Source organism: Apteryx mantelli, chromosome 5 (assembly GCF_036417845.1).
Source record: "Apteryx mantelli isolate bAptMan1 chromosome 5, bAptMan1.hap1, whole genome shotgun sequence".
NCBI classification, from domain to species: Eukaryota; Metazoa; Chordata; class Aves; order Apterygiformes; family Apterygidae; genus Apteryx; species Apteryx mantelli.
In genome coordinates, this window is record NC_089982.1 from 56,653,693 (window position 1) to 56,673,213 (window position 19,521).

A 19,521-nucleotide genomic window follows, 5' to 3' on the forward strand; every position below is an offset into this window, starting at 1 on the left:
AAAAACTTCTTTCTCTCTCTGGGAATTTTACAGCCTATGATTAGAAGGTGAGTGCTGTAACAATACTCATCCATGCCCCTGCACTCTGAAAATACAGGGTGATTGTCTGTGAAAGGAAGATTGCCTGAGTTAAGATGTTAAAACTAGGCTTGTGCTGTTATGGAAAATATTGGACTTAAAACTTTGTGATTGCTTGATTTTTTTTTTTAAATTTGATCATATATTTTATCAATATTTTAAACAGAAATATCCAGAGAAGATATTTGTTCCTGATGGTAAATCAATTTCATGGAATAATAAAAAAGGCTTCACTATACCCAGTCATTTAATCAACTATGCGGGCATGGTCTTCTGTGAAGCTAAAATAGATGATGAAAGCTACCAGTCTGTGATATACATAGTTGCAGTTGTAGGTAAGCCAAAGATTTTTCTCTATAGCCTATGTTATTTTGCTTGATACAATTTACTGAACCAATTACATTTTGTTAGACTGTAGGTTATTCAGCACTGACAATACAGCTAATGCAAAATGGATGTTGTGATATATATTACTTTGCTTTTAAATGCAATGTATTGTGTTCTTTCTGGTTGATTGTTGGGATAAGTGCTTCTATTTTTAGTATTTTACATGGATGCCGGGGATTTTTTTTTTCCAACAATGCAAGCCTTTTTTCCTAAAGTCACTCTCTTTTGTACTTTATTCACTTATCTAGGGTCCAAGTCAAAACTGAAGGGAACTAGAGGCAGGCATCCCTTAGCAGCAGATGGAAGGGAGTTGCTCTGAGGTGATACCAAGGGAATAAGGAACTGAAGAGGGGGTGTCACACTAAGAATTTGGTTGTCTTGTCTGCCTTCATACTTAAGTCCTGACTCTGAAAGAAATTTATACTCTCTTGATATCTTGTCAGTTGTTCATCAAAACTCAGAAATAACATGATGATTCTGTGAAGGCTCAAGCCTGAATTAAAACTGCATTTTTTCCTCTTTTGACTCTGAGGACACAACGACCACTTGAAAAGGCTAGTTAGTACCTAGACAGTCTCACTTGCCTGGCAGTGCCATTGAAGCAGGAAGACATAAGTGTAACAGCCCTCCATCTTTTACTCTGTGTGGCAGACTCTTGCTTCTCCACCTAGTTCATCATTCTTTGCTCTGATTTGGAGCAAATTCAGAATTTCTATATATTCTGGAATATTTTAAATATTTGATTGCACAAAGAAAACTTTGGGTAATTTTACCAACATCAGACTGTCATTCTTAATAAAGTTCCAAGTTATTGTTGGGGTGGGGATTCATCTCCTTTAGCTTTAGGTCTCATAGGGCTAAGATGGTGTCTGAGACTGGCCAAAGGAACTGCTCTGTGGTGGTGTGCCTTGCCTTTCTCCTGTTAACTGTGGAGGAGAGAAACAGCTCATGTTAAACATCTAACTTTTAAGCGTCTAGAAAGTATTGAGGGTGTCCTGCCCCGCATGCCTGCTTTCAAGCTGTAGTGGCAACGATGGGGAGTGGGATTTGTCACTGTGCTGTCAGGACTTGATGGCTGCTCATTGAATTTCTCCTATAATCAGCTGCTTGATAACAGATGGGGATGTCCCTTTGCTCTAACTGAGGCGTAGGATGAATTTGCTCAGGCTCAGTGCTGTGCTTATGGGGGCTGTGGCCTGGCCTCTGGTCACCTGGAAGTGTGGCAGACCTCAGTTGCACCTCACTGGAAAAGATGGTGTGGGTCAGTGTTTCCTGTCTACCTCCTACCCTGCCTCAGGAAGGGAAGGTTTCTTCTGACCACACCAGGGGGGCTCCAATCAAGTGCATATGTCCTGCTTCACTGCTGTCTGATGCAGCTCGCACATCACAGATCAGAAGTGGTCAGTGCAGACATATCCCTTCTCTCCAGACTTCTTTAGCCAGTCACTGCACCATGCTAGAGCTTCGAGAGGATGAATGTTCCTGGGAAAGTGGCTGCTAAATGCTGTGAAGAAAGTTTTTCTTCCCTCCATTTTTGTGCCTTTTTTCTTCTTCTAGGATACCGAATTTATGACCTTACTATGAACCCGCATTACCAAGTAGAAATGGCAGTAGGAGAAAAACTGGTTCTAAATTGTACCGTAAGGACGGAACTGAATGTGGGAATTGATTTTAAATGGGACTACCCTTCTATCAAGGTAAAACCATAGCCTAAAGGTGCCGACATCACAACAAAATTAGGCTTAGTTAGAATGTTGCTTCCTCCTTTGTAATATTAACAAAACAGCTGATAATACACAAAGTCTAGTCTGTTGTATATACAGTTCTGCAAAGGATGAGAGGAAGAATAAGAATAAACCAATTCCAAAACAATTCTATCTTTTATCTGTTACAGGAAAAGCGTGCAACCATAAGGGATTTAAAAATCACTGCAGGAGAAATAAACAAGTTTGTAAGCACTCTTACCATTGACAGTGTGTCCTTAAGTGATAAAGGTCGATATACTTGTGCAGCATCCAGTGGCCGTATGAACATGAAAAACAGCAGTTACTTCATTATCCATGGTATGGGATGTTCAGATTCAGTTCTGTTGGTTGTTTGAGAGTTGGGATTGATTACTGGGATGCAGAATGTCCATATGATATATATAGGCTATGTTATATAATGAAAAACTTCAATGTACAGCAGTTAACCAAATTGTAGCTACAGTATTGCACTCACTAGCATGTGCTTCAATAGAATTATATTTATATCACAAGATTATCTAATGATAAGCTTTTAAAGGATAGTGTATGTGATTGTTACTGAAAGCTATAAAATCCCATAGGAAAATGAACAGTAAAATAAACTGAGGATAACTTCTGATCCTCTTCTGTGTTATCCTCTCTGAAGTACTGTAAAGCTAGTTTGTGTGGATAATTGTGTAAAGGTTGGCTTTTCTCACACCAAGTGAACTTAAGCTAGATTCTGGTGTCTCCATGGGACGGGAGTCTGGGTCAGCATGAATGAAGCTAGGAGAATAAAACTTTTGGCCTTTATATTATGAATATCTGAATCAACTCTAGTTCTGGTCATACAGAAATGATGCAAAGGAAACAACTCTGGTTAAGTGCATAGATAAGTACGAGGCCACATCCTACAGTCTTTTTCTCAAGGCCCTCTTGTGCAGAGCCCCAGCAGCTTCCACTGGCTTACTTCTAGAAAACTTACCAGCATGAGAATGGCAGATTTTTAATTAACTTCTCAGACAAAGTTTTTTATGTTTTGGAGGAGACTGTGGTTTTCCTGAGGTCTGATTTCAGAGGGTTTAATAGCTTTTTTTTTTTTTACCTTCAAACTTCTTATGTGACAGTGATTCAAGATAGAAAGGACCCAAGAGAAAATTGAGTCTCTTTCTCTTCAGGAGCCAAAACCAGATCATTTGCTATAGTGAGTGTACCAGATATTAAATCAATACCACCCTAAATCTTAGCCAATGGGCCAATCACTGTCTTAGTCTGAATGAAGGTTTTTAAAAAGTAGAGTAAATCATTTCAGAGTATTCTGTGACTGCAAATAGAGTGTTCAAATAAATATTTTCAGCCTCTCCTCAATTATGTAACTATCACATGCAGTTTTGAATACTTTATTTCCTGAAATGAGTCAGTCAAGCCTGTTTTCTGATACACATATATATAAGTGGAAATAGTGGAAAGGCTAAAATGGGATACTGTGCAGCTGAGCATGTGCCTTTCACGTCTCAGAATTGCTTTGTCACAAAGTAATAGTGGCTAGATAGACAGTGTCTGATAGGTGGTGTGCAGTCCTGAGAGCTGAGTCTTGTCTTCGTTGCTCTCAAGAGCTCCCCAGTGAGGGAACTGGTCCCTTCCACTGTGTGAGGGAAAGGACTGTGGGCATGGTGGGTCCGTCTCTCCAGAGCCCAACTTGGGGTTTAGGGCTCAGGCTTGTCTCATAGATCATACGTTTGAAGCTGCCCGTGCTGTTTCAGTGGCATCCTATCATGGACCTTTCTCTGTCAACTGCTGTTAAACGCAAACCCAAATGGAGACAATTTAGATTTCTGTCAGTGTGAAAAGACCATGGTTTTTTTTTTTTTTTTTTTTTTTTTTTTTGCAGAAAGTCCTTTTATTCATCTGGAGAAAATGGAGAATGTGGTTGAGACAAAGTTAGGTGACACAGTCAAAATTCCTGTCAGGTATAAAGGATATCCTCCACCAGAGGCAAAATGGTAAGAATCAGGACACACAATGTTAGAAAAACTGAACTTAGTCAAGGTAAATCCCTGAAGTCTTCAAAGCACCATATATTTTCTTTAGGTATAAAAATGGAAAAGCCATCAATGCAAATCATACAGTTAAACTTGGCTACACATTAGTAATCACTGAAGCAACTGAAAAGGATGCTGGGAATTATACTGTTGTACTTATAAACCCCAATAACAAGATGCAAAAGAGACATACGTTCAACCTCTTTGTGAATGGTAAGTGATATATGAGTGATACCTTTCTTTTACATGTAGACAAAGTATACTACCATTTCTAGGATTAAATTTATCTCAGTGCTATGAAGATTTCAATGGTGGGGGGGGAAGGCGCCTGAAGATTACTTAAAACCTCAGTCGTGGGAATGCAGAGATGGCCCATCCTTGTTTCAGGATTTACCTCTCGAGAGACTGCAGACTTTTGTTGTTGTGATGATGCTTGTGTGTGTGTGTGTGTGTCTCTGTGTGTGTGTGTGTGTGTTCCTTTTTATTTTCTGTATATTATTTCTTTGCCTCTGTGTCCTGCTCTCTTCCTGCCCTTTACGCTCTCTCCCTCTTGCTTTGCTGCCAGAGTCCTCCCCCACCCTGCTCCGTCCTGGCCTGTCTCACCCATCCTTCCTGCCCCAGGCGGGCTGCTCCTTCTCTTCTGCCCTGCCCCGCTGAGCCCTCCTCCTCCTCTCTGCTCCCCAGGAAACAGCCTAGCCTGAGTGCTTTGGAAGCCACAGGTCTTGAAAAGGGCAGTGAGCCTAAATGCAGTGGGGTCAGGGCTGGGAAGTAATATGCTTTTAATGGCTGGAGTTAGTAGTGCAAGTTTGAAGGCTACATTTTAAGCCTGGAGAGTAATGAAAGAAGTTTTTGTTAGAGCTATTAAGCATTTTGTCTTGAGGGCCTGATCCTGCAAGGTGTTGGGCATGTTCATCTCTTCCTCATATATACTTTTTCTTTGGAGATGTTCTCTGTTGCAGTCAGATGGCATTGAGGACAGCCAGCTTCCTACAGGATGAAGCAATTTGGGGCACTGAGTGACTTAGTTGCCATGAGAGGTTGTTTATACCATGCAGTCCAAGAACATCCCTCCTTTCTAGCAGAAGAGGGACTGTCCACCTAGGAGGTGTAACATGCTGGATCTCTCTTCTAGTTCCTCCTCAAATTGGTGAGAACTCATTGCTGGCGCCTGTTGACTCCTACAAGTATGGTTCGACTCAAACACTCACCTGCACTGTCTACGCGGTCCCGCCTCCCGCCACCATCCTGTGGTACTGGCAGCTGGAGGAGGAGTGCACTTTCAGCCCCCAGTAAGTGCTAAGTGATACGGCAACTTTTCTATCTTCTGTGACTTCTGTAGCCCCTTGGGGATTTTTTTTTTTGGTATCCATTGGCTTATCACCTTTGTGACCAGGCTCTTTACTGAGTACAAATTTGAGCCCTGTGCAGACAGAACTTCTGATATGAGGCAGAAAGGCAGGAACATTAACTTCCCTGAGAGGCTTTCCCAGAGGGCAGGGAGCTTCCTGGCGGGGAATGAACATAGCTGGAAAATTTCTCTGCTTTCAAGGTCGCTGATTGCTGAAATGTCCTCTTAAGCCTGCTCTCAGCTAGAAACAGAGTTAGCACAGCTAGCTAAAGTTTTAGAGCGGGGTTTGATCAGAATTGCAGGGTTGGAAGGTAACCGTGATGTCTTCCTCCATTTCGATTTCGAACTGAATTCAGCTGAGCTAGACTGGAAAATTAGGGCCACCCTGTACAAGTATATATCGCTGGACAGAGAGTTGGATACAGAAAGGTTCAGGCTCAGGAACTGTTGCCACCAGATAGATCTCTCTCTCTCTGTGTTTTGCTCCCATTTAAGTCATGGCTGAGCTTTTGCTTGTGACAACTATAGGCTCAAAGTGACTTCATGTTGTAGGACATGGTTAAAATTAACCCAATAACCAGTCAAGGAAAGACTGTGTTACTTAATAGGCAGGCTGCCACAGTCAGGCTCTGCTGAGGTTGTAGGCAATGAGCTGTAAAGGCAAGGGCCACCCTCAGCGAGAAGCCGGCAGCACTCATTTGTTGTCTTCAGGCCTTCTTGAAGGTATCTTGGTTTGTGCTGGGTTTCAGAGACAGCTATCTGTATGCTGTCCCATCAGATCTCTCATTGGGCAGCTGCAGGCCCAAAACTCAATCCCAAACACAGGAAATTTGCTGTTTATGCTAATTACAGATCTTTGTGTTTTTTTTCTTGCTCTGGTCAAGTGCGGAGTATATGGTGCTCTTTATCTGTGTGAAAGTGTATCTCAGAGGAAGTGCACTGCTTGATGTTGGGGAATGATAGAGAGAGTGCCTGACTGAGATTCATGCAGCTTTCCTTATCTGGGCCTGCCATAAGCCCAGATTTCCTTTTTAAAAAAAAAAAAAAAAAGGCAAAAAAAAAAAGCATTCTTCTTTCCTGTTGTTGTTTTTAAAATGACTTCCACTAGTTTCTTCCTTTGGTGCCTGGTTGCTTCCTACACAAGGGCTACTGTCCTCAAGAAATTCTTTTAGGGACTTCAGTGATTTCTATGTCTCTCTGTCTTCCTTTGAACTAAATTAACTTGAATCACCCATTTGTGAATGGAGGTTTGTTCCCAGAATAGCTGCTTCCCTCCAAGCATCCTGATTGAGCTGACATAGCCAGATTAATTAGGAAATTCACCTTTAGGCTTGGGGAATTCTTATTTTACAGAGCATAAAGGTCTCAGAAGGTTATAGGGTGCAATTTAATAGAAATGTTTCCAGAAACATACTCTTCCCTCTCAGATGTAGAGTATGGCCACTTATCCATCTGATTTATAGATAAGTATCTGTATATTATAAAGAGAACAAAAAAACCCCCACATTCTTGAAGGGCTAATATTTACCTTATCTAAAGCATATGTCTCTACTTCTCTCTCAGAAAAGTCCGCTCGGGAGCCAGTCCATATGCATGCAGAAAATGGAAAGTGATCTCAGAGAGAAAGGGTGGGAATCAGATTGAAATTAAACATCGAGTTGTTACTATTGCTGGAAAAACGAAGGTGAGCAGATTTTCTTTTCTATTAGTTGGGAATGATTAGCCCTGTTCAGTGGTCCAAGGATCTGGAAATATGTCATTAAAGATTAGACTCCTTTCATCTAATGTTAGCCACTTAAAACTTAGGGATCTGCTCTAGCCTAGTCATTCAAATGCCTACTGAAAGTAATAGACAGAGATAGATGCTTCAAATATTTGAGATGCTTACCCAAAGTGACCCTCCATTGAGAAACCTGACTTACTTAGATTTCAGTGCTTACTCTTTATGGGTTTGGAGTTAGGTGAGTTAATGTCACCTTTTAACTGCATCAGGGGGAGTTTGGAGAGACTGAAGAGCAGAAAAAATTGTGGGTGCAGCGTTTATTAACATGTACACTGAAGTGAGCATTCTGGCAGGTTTTTTTGTTGTTTTCTTCTGTCTTATTGTTACACACCTAAGCAAAAAAATGTAAACAGCAGTAACAAACTGTGCACACGACATGTCCTGGGTTTGTGGGGAGGAATTTTCAGTTTTGCAGATACCTACATGATACTTTGCTGAGCTATTTTGATGATTAGGCTCACCTGCATTGGCACTAACACTCGATTGTTCTTTTGTAGACGGTGAGCACCCTTGTGATTCAAGCAGCAAATGTGTCTGCTTTGTACAGATGTATGGCTACAAACAGAGCCGGGTCAAGTGAGAGAGTTATCTCCTTTCATGTGACCAGTAAGTGTACCTTGTTGAAAACAGTCGTGTTAAATTAATCTTATTTCCTCTGCTTCAATAATGACATGAGCTTCAACGCTATTATTTGATTCCTGTCTTTTTTAAAATCCTTTAATCCATATGGCCTACTGAATATTTTCCTAATGCAATCTTTAAAATCTCTAATTACCTTTTACTGAGTGGTTAGTTTTATTGGCATCAATGGAGTGACAGGCCCATGAAAATGATGTAGAATGGGCACTATTGTCCTGACAGTAATTGCTATTGGGCTACTGTAGTCACTGAAAAAAAGCAAGGGAGAAATTGTGCTAGTGTCACAAGATGAGTGAAGTTGTACTATAAAAGCTAAGACTAACATTTTCAAAACTGGGTGAAAAAGAGCTTCTGTCTTTTTGAAAATCAGTCTCCATATTTACATGCTGAAATAATATTTTAATTCAAATCTAAAAATTAACCATAAAATAATGCTGAGAATCATCTTAGGCTGCCAGAAATTTCTATAGGAAGAGGAACTCTATTCATTACATGGGCCTATCTTTGATCTATATTAAGTGTGTTGCTTTAATGAGATTATTTTCTTTATAAAAATAATTGCTCTGATTTGTAAATGTTTTATTTCCACATTTACATCTGGGTAAAATGAGGATAAGGCTATATTTGCAGGTTTCCAAAGAAGCTTTCTCAAGTTAATGTTGGCAACAAAAACGTACAACCTAATAGGAATTTCTTTTATTTTTTGATTTGCAGGGGGTCTTGAAATTAATCTCCAGCCTCGGAATCAACTCACAGAGAAGGATAACATGTCCTTGCAATGCACAGCAGACAAATTCACCTTTGAGAAGCTATCATGGTACAAACTCAGTGCTCATGCTTCACAGACTCCCTTTGGAGGGCTACCCATGCCTGTTTGCAAGAACCTTGATGCTCTTCAGAAGCTGAATGCAACGGTTTCAAATACCGATGGTGAAAATGTCACCTTAGAGCTCATCCTCCGTAACATCTCTCTCCAGGATGGAGGCGACTATGTTTGCATTGCTCAGGACAAAAAGGCTAAAACACAGCACTGCCTGGTCAAGCATCTCACTGTTCAAGGTATGTATCTCTAACTGCGAACCAAAATGTGTTGTTGCATAAGAAAACTACTGCAATAGTGTCAGTCCTTGGTATGTTCAGGCCCTGCGTGTGACGCTTAATGGTGCGCTCATTTTGTTAAATAGATTTAGACTGTTTGTTGTAAACAAAGGGGATGCCTTGAACGTATTGACTGCTGCTGATATTGTGGGTCTGGGAGTTGTGCAGGCAGCAGGGATTTACCATTTCATCAGTACCAGTGAGAAAACATTGACAGTGCAATTGTGCTATGCAAGGAGTCGAGTTTGGCTTTTGCCCAGATAGTGTCACATGTTGGTAGCTCAATAACTTTGCAATTTTACATTTCAAAACACCTTTTCCTGTTTAGCTGTAAACGCCTGTTTATATTGGTGGCATTCATGTTACTGCATTGTGTCACTGATTCTTGAGTTTGAGATTATATGTATAATTTAAAACTGTTATCAGATAACGCTGAGATTTAGACACCAGCAATACAAACTTATAATCAATTAGCTTTTGACACAAATAAAGATGCTTTTGTTTTGGGGCCTAGATATCTAGGATGATTAGGCAACTGTGGTGCCAATTCAGGGAAATACCTATGTGTGCTCATGGGCTGTCCTGAACCAATGTCTGCAGGACTGACGGTATCAGACTTCTTGTAACAGGCCTGAAAATTGAAATGTGAGGGAAGCAATTTCTCACCTATTCCTTCTTCCCTCAGCAGCCTGTACAAATTGTACAGTCCAAAGCAGGTTACATCAACACTGTTAAAAACTTTCTTAGTATTATGATTTTCTCATAAAATATGGAAGGTTAACTATGATCTTTATATGAACCTTGGGACTGTTGATGTTATAAAAGGATTTGAGACTTCTTTACTGGGTCAACTGTGTCATCAAATACTAGTACTGCAAAAGTAGATGTTTTCTTAAATTCTCAGAGATTTTTTCTTATTTTTGTACCAACAGAGCCCATGGCACCCACACTTGTAGGAAATCTGGAAAATCAAACAACAAACATTGGTGAAACTATAGAAGTATCATGCACAGCGAATGGCATTCCTCCTCCAAACATCATGTGGTTTAAAAATAATGAAACACTTGTGGAAGATTCTGGTGAGGGATTGCTCGTTTGTTATGAATTTTATATCACTTAAGGGCTTCCTTTCATGGAACACATTGCTAACTTCCATCAAGAAAAGTTTCATTTTGAATTTTTAAGAATGTCTCAATTTTTTTCTTTGGAAGTGACATTTTGTTTGTATGTATTACCCACTGTTACTTTTTAGAAAGTTTAAAAATGGCCTGAAACTTGAAGCCAACCTTTTTAGTATGGGCCAGGTTAAATGTTCATTTGATATAATTTAAAATTATCAGACTTTTCCTTGTCACAAATCTTGTAAAAAAAAAAAATAAATAAATAAATAATTTTTTTAGGTAGGATTTAGTTCTACCTTTTTGCTTCTGTGTTTTTTTTAATTCCTTATTCTTCTCACTCTAGTGTGACATACTTGTTAAGATTATGTGGACAGATATAAAGCTAAAATAAGTTTAATTCTTTGCACAAACTGTCAAAAAGCTAGCAGAAATAAGAATAATTACTTTTTCCAGGTATTGTTTTGAAAGATGGGAACAAAACATTAACCATACGTCGAGTGAGGAAAGAAGATGGTGGGCTATACACCTGCCTTGCCTGCAATGTCCTTGGATGCAGAAAAGCAGTGGCTTTTTTTGCAGTGGAAGGTTAGTATCAGTTTGTTTCCAGACTGTGCATGAAATTGTTATGAACACTAAAAGGAAAAATCTACCTGCTATCCTGATCAAAATTCTAAAATTATATCATGAGGTTTGTCAAAAGTTCTAACGATTCCCAAAACCTCAGATTGCATCCTGTCATAACCGACTGTCAGCATCATAATTCCAGCTGTTGAGGCTGATGCTTTATTCTCTGCAAGGTTTATTGCATTTCAGCAAAAGCCAAATCTATTGCAAAGAAAACTCTGACAGTTTAAACTGCATATATACCTATAAAGCATAACCTGCCTAAACATGCAGAAGTCCTGGGACACCTCTATTGTCTTGGTAACTCAGCTGTCAAATGATGATTTTTAAAGAGTAATAACTTTTAAAACTATCTAATTGATGTCACAGCATCTAAGAAAAACAGAGTGAAGACTTTGTGCAGCCTGTTGTAATGCTGTCCGATTTCAGTGATAGGAGCAGATAGTGTTTTGGGGTTAAGGGACTCCAGGCTTAATCCACCAAGCTCTGAAATTAGTGGTTGAGAGACCCATGTCTCATTTGTTCCCATCCTATTATGGCACACTGAACTGCAACCCGCAAAAATAAAAAGTAGATCCCAGCAAGGGGTTAGTCCACAGGCTGAGGAACCACTATGGACTTTCCAAGAAGAGTTAAGACTTTGCAATTAAAAACCTTGAACTAAAAGCTCCCTGGCCATGATACTAGTATGTTTATGAAAACTAGTCATTGAATCCTTCACAAGTCTCTGTCATGTTAGTCAGGGTGATTGTCCATTCTATTACATTAAGCTATTTAAAGCAGTATTCTGTTATTCATAGATGCCATTAGGATATCAAGATGTTGCGCACTATGTTTACATGAGGTAGAAATTATCTGCAGATAACATTAATGTAGATTTCAGCTGATGTAGTAAATATAGTTGGGTCATGATCTGCAAGTCTGTAAAAATCGGAAATGTTTGTATGACATTGTTTCATTGTCAGAAATTTATAATACAGCTTATGAGGGGCCAAACAATGGAGAAAACTTAGTGTGTTATTATATAGGAGAAACGATATCCTGCGAGGGATAAAATGGAACATAATATGGGGGATGGGAGCTGGAGAAGAGAGCTACTTTCACGTGTCACTAGATGCTCAAGTGGTGTTCAAGTGCTGGTGACTTTTGAACTGGAAAAGGGATGCTGTAAATAAGTCTTTATTTTCATGTGTTGTTGCAGAACCAAATTTTTCATACCCCTGCTGAAGCATGTAAAGAGACAAGAGAGAGATTGTTTTCTGAATCATTCTCACAGCACTTTATTTACTACATGATATACATATTTTTCTTTTCTGGAGAAAGAATCATTCATTTGGGGTATTCCAAAACAACGGTTTCTTTTTAAAATACGAGATTTTACTTCTTATTAGCTGTCAAAGGTCCAGATTCTGTCCTTGGTTATCCCCATTCAGCATTTGATGAACAAAGCTGATGCTAAGCAACTGTGTGGTGTAAAACAACACAGAACTAAGAGTAATATTCCAACATAAAAAGCAAGCTTTTTGTTTTGCTTTGCTTTCATTTCCTTGCTACATGTTGCATTTTTAAAACGAACCTTCAGAACAAGGAACTTCATTCTGTATTTTAATGAATGAACAAAACCAATGTGTTTCCAGCTATCACTCAAACATTCATTTATTTCTTCCCAGGCGCTGAAGAGAAAACAAACCTGGAGCTCATTATCCTAGTTGGCACTGCAGTGATTGCCATGTTCTTCTGGTTGCTTCTTGTAATCATCCTCCGGACCGTTAAGCGGGTAATGAAATAATTCTCTTACTGTCCTATCAGCACTGGTCTTGCATGACAAATGAAAGCTGACTTGAGTTCTTTTGTGTTGTTTCTTTCTATTGTTCTTAAATCAACAGACACGTTTTTTCTCTCCATGCCATAACATTCTTGCTTGGAACTGAAGGCACAGAAATTTGTTTTTAATTGAACTGGCCCTCAGAAGAGAAAAAGTGTTTCAATTGTTTTTGTTTATTAAAAATACAAGTAATTAATGATGATCACACTGACAATGACAATGTGTAGGGGAATGGTAGCTTGACATTTCTGGGAAGTAGTAGAACGCTACAGAGTGAGAAACTGGCACTTTGTCTCTACATCTCCACTAAAAAATCTGCAACTACAACTAATATCGTTTTCCAGGCCAATGGAGGGGACATGAAGACTGGCTACTTGTCAATCATAATGGATCCTGATGAAGTCCCTATAGATGAGCACTGTGAACGGCTCCCTTATGATGCCAGCAAGTGGGAGTTTCCCAGAGACCGGCTAAAGCTAGGTGTGTTTTCACTACATAAACCATTTAGTAATATTGCAGCCCTGGGCCGGGAGGCATTTTAGAACATGGCCTGTTTGCCTGCAGACTACTCTGCTGCTGAAGCCCCTGGGGGAGTACTCTGAGGCTGATGCATGCAGAACTGGCACTGTAAGAGAGCGGTTCTTTTCTGTACTTGGGTAAGATGCCAAAATGCCCTTCCTCCATATTACCAGTCAAAGCTGTAGGAGACTGCTGGATCACAGCCTCATCTGACTCCACGCTGGAGAAAAAGTTAATGATTATATTTAATGTATCCTCTCCTCTCAAATATATAATTTGAATTTACAGCTGTTGTTTATTCTGCATCTTTTGCCCACTGTGTCAGACAAATAAATCACGGTCTGTTCATCTCCTCCACTGAAGGCAAACCTCTTGGACGTGGAGCTTTTGGCCAGGTGATAGAAGCAGATGCATTTGGGATTGACAAAACCGCTACCTGCAAAACAGTGGCAGTCAAAATGCTTAAAGGTAAAAATGACGACTAAAATTTTGCAGAATCATGGAATCACAGAATGGTTGAGGTTGGAAGGGACCTCTGGAGATCATCTACTCCAACCCCCCTGCTCAAGAAGGGTCACCCAGAGCACATTGCACAGGATCGCATCCAGGCGGGTTTTGAATATCTCCAGAGGAGACTCCACAACCTCTCTGGGCAACCTGTTCCAGTGCTCTGTCACCCTCACAGTGAAAAAGTTTTTCCTCATGTTCAGATGGAACTGTCTGTGTTTCAGTTTGTGCCCGTTGCCTCGCGTCCTGTCACTGGGCACCACTGAAAAGAGTCTGGCTCCATCCTCTTGATACCCTCCCTTCAGATACTTGTACACGTTAATAAGATCTCCTCTCAGCCTTCTCTTCTCCAGGCTGAACAGTCCCAGCTCTCTCAGTCTTTCCTCATAAGAGAGATGCTCCAGGCCCCTAATCATCTTTGTAGCCCTTTGCTGGACTTGCTCCAGTAGTGCCACATCCCTCTTGTACTGGGGAGCCCAGAACTGGATGCAGTACTCCAGATGTGGCCTCACCAAGGCTGAGTAGAGGGGGAGAATCACCTCCCTCGACCTGCTGGCAACACTCTTCCTGATGCACCCCAGCATACCATTGGCCTTCTTGGCCACAGGGGCACATTGCTGCCTCATGCTTAACTTCAGTCTTCAATTTCACCTTGAAGACACAGTGTATGGGTATTGCCAGTCTCATAACCAGCAGATGGAAAAGGGAACAAAAACAACCAAAGTATTTGTACCAATGATGTATACAAGTTTAGCTTAACAGCTAGTGTAATGAGGCAAAGACTAGACTAAGTACATACATTAACCTCTTTAGTAATTACTAAAGATCAGTGCCTCTGTGGTTTCTTAGCCATTATGTTGTAAGTCTACCAACATTCAGAACGTGAACTTGCTCCTGCAAGCAGTTTGCACGTGTCCATTTTTGCTGTATGCTGCCTGACAGGGGGGCTTTCTGCCAAGTCTCAAACAATGACTTAGCCATGCTCCAAAATGAGTAGTAGTTTTGAGCAGCTTTCTCCTCACTTTAGAACATGTTATACTGCCTCTCATTCACCACAGGAAAGTTCAAAGCTACAGTTCCCAGAAACACTGTTCCTGAAGAGGACTTAGCTGGAACAGCAAAGTGGGGCTCTTTGTGGCTAGGGGATGTATCCCAGCCCTGTGCTGTACTGGAGGAAGGGTGGGAAAGGCCTGGGGGATTTTTGATGGTACAGTGTGAGCAGTTGCAGAGCTTAGGCACTGTTATTAACACTGACTGTTGTATACTGCCAAGACTCATTACCAGTGGGACAAGTGTGCCGTAATGACAGGGGTGCAGCCCTGTCCCTCCAGTTTTCTGGCGCTCAGGCAGCCTGCAGAGACCTGCCTCCTCTGTCTCTCTCTCCTTGTTGCTTCAGCTCTTTCCTCTTCTCCTTTCTGTCTATGCGAGATGGGGACACCTGCCTCATCTCTAGCCTTTTGGTAAGGCTGGGGGGTCAGACCCTCCACCCCCTGGCCATATCTCCCCCAGTCTGTGGACCCATCAGATCCAAGCATGGACCTTAGCAAAGGCTATGGGGTGATGTTTCTACCTCTGCTCGGCAACTGACTGCTGGGTGGGCTGGGCCTGGAGGGTCAAACAGCAGAGTATGAACTACTCAAGAGGTTCGTAGAAAAGATGATGCTTGCTGGTCTGGACTGTCTGTGTCCCTGTTGTGATGTATTACCCTTGCAGAGTTTGGAAATGGTTTAAAAACAGAGGAGAACCAACCCTGTTATGTGTGTGCCTAACCTTTAGAGGAGCCCTGCAGCATTGCTGACCTAGGCTAACCAACAAGACTTCTCATTAGATGGGCTGAAAAAAATGAAGGAAGGGGAGTTGGAGGAGGGAAAACCCTTTCTGTCTGCAATGCTTCTCATCTGTGTTATGTTACCTTTACAGAAGGTGCAACCCACAGTGAGCACAGAGCACTTATGTCGGAGCTGAAGATTCTCATTCATATTGGCCATCATCTAAATGTTGTCAATTTACTTGGAGCTTGTACAAAACCAGGAGGTAAGTAATGGGGTTGCCCTCCAGGTTTTCAGTGAGCAGGAAAGTGCTAATGAAAACCCCGTGGAGCACAGAGAAATGAGTTTCATCATCAAGAGTTGGAAGAAATTGTCTTTTCTAAATGATGGCACCAGGGTGATTCCTGATAAGAGTGAGCAGGTTCAGCGACAGGGAAAAGAGGTCCTAAGCCCTGAGTTCTGCATCTAGCTCTGTCCCTGGGTTGTTCTGTCACTTCGTCTTTCTGTACCTCAGATCAGTTTTTATAGTGGGCACCCCATGTATGTGGGGCTTGGAGTCTGAATCCAGTACCAGATTTCACAAGTCAGTCTTATTCTCGTCACTGTCTACAGAGCAACTGCAGGCTCTGACTCCCCTCCTTGGCTTTGGATTGTGTGTGTGTGTGTAGGAAGGGAGATTGCAATTTGGATTCCAGCTCTGGGTGAATGAACCTATTTTACTTTATAATCTGGGACAGATATTTAGTTTAACAAACCATCGCTGCATGCTGATTTGGAAGAAATTCAGTGCAAAGTAACTTTGCAATGATTTTTCAGGGAAGCTGACTTGTTGGTTTACTCTGGGATCAGAATTTAGTTTGTAAGGTTCCATGAAAGTTTTTGAAGGAAACATAGTCCATAAATATTTATTTTCTTGTTTATTCCATAATAAAATAGAATGTCTGGTATCTGGAAACTAGGGTGGAAATTTGTCAATGTAACATGCATATATGAAGCAATTTGAGCATGAAATAACACGTTTGGGCTGTATGTTAAGGCATCTAGGTTTGAAACAGATTTCTGTTTTAAGTTTTTAGAATTTAACTGTCTGCACAAAAATGCATGGCTAATCATATACCTATGTATTTTACTGCAGCTGAGTGGTTAACTGCACTGAAGTTCATTCAAATGTATATGTTACAACCTTACAGTGTCAATTAGTTTAGACAATTATTAGCACTTTCATGTAAATATAAACACACATATAAATACACTTTCACATACCAAATTAGGCCCATTCTTTTGAAAATCAAATGCTTTCTTTTCTTTCCTTATACAACAGAAAAGGAGTAATTTCCCTGCTTTGAACAGTGTGTTGTTTTTTTTTTTTATGAGTATTTTTAAACCTTTGGGAAAGCAGTAGAATGCTTTTTGAAATGTATATATTTCTAATCACAAATCATGCTTAAGATAAGTTGGAATATAAATGATCTTTTTACATAATTGCTTTGTGTATTGTACAGGCCCACTCATGGTGATTGTGGAATATTGCAAGTTCGGAAATTTGTCAGCTTACCTGCGGAGCAAGAGGGGTGAATTTGTTCCATACAAGGTATTGGAGTCAAGATTAATTGTATGTTTGATACCTTTTTTTTTTTCCACACACAGTTTTTCTGCTTCTAGTGGAGAGTGTAGTGGCAATTCTTGAGGATGCTTAATAAGAGTATCTAGTACTTCTTGTGGGAATGAGAGACGGCAAAGACATCAGAGGTCATCTAGTCTTTCCCCTGGCCCCTGCATTGTAGCTATTTTGTTATTGTTAGCTTAAAATGTGCAAAGAAACTGGGCTTCCACTATTTCCCTTGGCAGATTATTCTACACTTGGCTGAATCTGTCAGGAAGTTTTTTCTGATTATCAGCCTGAATTTTTTCCTTTCTCAGTTAAGCTCCAGACCACCTTAAATAACTGCACTCTCTGCTTAGTGTATATATGCATCAAATATTCGTAGATATTTTTCAACATGTCATGATCTTTTCCACTCTCTGCTTGGCTCATGGTTGAACCAGCCTACACATACTTTGCTCAGTTAATCTTTTTGTATAATCAATATATCTATTGAGTTAGTTAAACTTTACATCTTGAAGGTTCTTTACAAAGGAGGACTTGCATCACATCCCATGTTTATATTCCTATTTTAAAGGGAGATGGAGGATGGCATTTTCAGGCTTTTTTCTGATACATGTGTGAGGGGGTTTGATTTCCAGAGAGAGCTGGGTGGATTCAGTCCCTCTGAGAATCACATGCCTGATGAAGAACACGGCTGTGGGTGCTCAGTAATGAACATCATGATCAGGAGGCCTAACCCTCTTCACCAAAACCCAGAGGGAGGCTCTTGCACTGTGCGCTGCAGTGCTGGTAGGCTTACGCTTCTGTTTTCCTGCAGCTGCTGTATTTAGATCAGAGTTTCTTCAAAATGTTTATCAATTCTCCAGGGGGTTATTTTTCTTTATCCTTGGAGCCATTGTTTACTACTTTATATTGGCAAAGGTAACTTGTTTTTGTGAGGTAAAAAGGATAAACAAATATCCGAGAGGCTGTGAAGAAAGAGGCAAGGTTTCAGAAGGGTGTTGACCCTTGCTTATACAAGCAATGGGGGTGGGAATCAGTAATGGAAAAAGCTAGTGCTGCCATGGGAGGAAAGTAACAAAATCGAAGCAGGAGAGAATGGAAATGGAGTAGAGGAAGTCTTTGGACCTGGGATTCTCTCCAGAGGCATTCAGTGGCTTAGGAGAAGAAGGAAATAAATCAGATTTTGAGGGCTGTTTGGGGTTTGGCCAAGGTTAAGGTTTAGCGGAATGGTCTCTGCTGCAGATGAAGCAATAGTAGTGTAGAGAGAGATTCAGCAGTATGAGAGGGGATTCACCAGCATCATATGTGCTTAGCAAGTTGTGGGGACCAGGAATCCAGCCAGAGACAGGCCACAGGCTGTGAGAACCAGACAGCCCGGCATTTGTGAGCATGGCTTTCTTCCTAAAGATAAAAACATTGCCCTGGGGGCAGCTGAAAGGATGCGGGGACAGGCTAAAGATATTCTGGCCGTGGGAAGTGGAGTGCTGTGATTGAGCCAGTGGACACCGGAGCCAGTGAGCCCGTGTGGTGATGGGCTGGAGGCTGGAGGCTGGCGCTGGCTCACACAGTGTCTGCTAGTGCAGTCACTGTGCCAGCCCAGATGGGCAAGGCAGCACCTGACTGGGGCCAGCTTGGAGCTGAGCAGCCCGAAGGCACCTGTACTGGGCTGCCTGCCCTACCAGCTCTGGGGTTTGGGCAAGTGGCCTGGACACCGAGGCCCACACAAGCTGTCTCGACATGACTTCAGTGATGCCCCTGTTGCAGAACGGGTGGAACATCATTTCCTCTATTGGAAAAGCTTCTGATATGTTTTTTTTTTTTGATTTCCCTCCTCCTCTCCCCTTTTCCTTTCTAGACTAAAAGTGCCAGGTTTAGGCAGGGGAAAGAGAACTACGTTGGTGATATCTCCGCTGACCTGAAGCAACGGTTGGACAGCATCACAAGCAGCCAGAGCTCAGCAAGCTCTGGGTTCGTGGAGGAGCGGTCCCTGAGTGATGTGGAAGAGGAGGATGGTAGGATATGTCTTCTCTTGGTTTTGGAACAGCTTTCATTGGCAGGGGCTGATGTAGGGCATGGGTGACTGAGTGATTTCCAAAGCTCCCTTGTAACTGTGTGCAGAGTATTTCCTGGATGACCAAAGTTCCTGATTTATGGATCACCGTAGTCTAGCATCCCAAACCCTTGACCCAATCCCAAATAATTTACAATCTAGAAAGGGTGTATGTATGTGTAGTGCACTATTTTCTGAAGATCAGTCTTTTTAACATTCCAGTGTCTTCAGTACAAATCAAGGGGCAAACACTCTGAAGGCAGTGCAGAGGGGGATGTGCCAGGGTTTACCAGAAAGCTAACAATTTCCTCAGTGTTTGCCCAGAAGTTAAATATCATGAAATGCCATATGCTTCACTGCTTACTAGCAGAGAAGTTGATTTGCCTTCCTTCTCTGCA

General features: G+C 41.3%; 1 protein-coding gene across 1 annotated transcript in view; it reads left to right on the forward strand.

Annotated features, from left to right (window-relative positions):
• Positions 1 to 19,521, forward strand: part of KDR (kinase insert domain receptor) — a 35,188-nt gene that overhangs the window by 3,403 nt on the left and 12,264 nt on the right. The window contains exons 5-21 of the mRNA XM_067298049.1: positions 245 to 413; positions 2,023 to 2,162; positions 2,360 to 2,528; positions 4,081 to 4,192; positions 4,281 to 4,444; positions 5,364 to 5,520; positions 7,143 to 7,263; positions 7,860 to 7,968; positions 8,716 to 9,060; positions 10,032 to 10,178; positions 10,674 to 10,805; positions 12,515 to 12,621; positions 13,014 to 13,149; positions 13,552 to 13,656; positions 15,616 to 15,729; positions 16,967 to 17,055; positions 18,929 to 19,085. Of these exons, the coding sequence (XP_067154150.1) occupies positions 245 to 413; positions 2,023 to 2,162; positions 2,360 to 2,528; positions 4,081 to 4,192; positions 4,281 to 4,444; positions 5,364 to 5,520; positions 7,143 to 7,263; positions 7,860 to 7,968; positions 8,716 to 9,060; positions 10,032 to 10,178; positions 10,674 to 10,805; positions 12,515 to 12,621; positions 13,014 to 13,149; positions 13,552 to 13,656; positions 15,616 to 15,729; positions 16,967 to 17,055; positions 18,929 to 19,085 (2,473 nt within the window). The remainder of the gene's footprint in view (positions 1 to 244; positions 414 to 2,022; positions 2,163 to 2,359; positions 2,529 to 4,080; positions 4,193 to 4,280; positions 4,445 to 5,363; positions 5,521 to 7,142; positions 7,264 to 7,859; positions 7,969 to 8,715; positions 9,061 to 10,031; positions 10,179 to 10,673; positions 10,806 to 12,514; positions 12,622 to 13,013; positions 13,150 to 13,551; positions 13,657 to 15,615; positions 15,730 to 16,966; positions 17,056 to 18,928; positions 19,086 to 19,521) is intronic.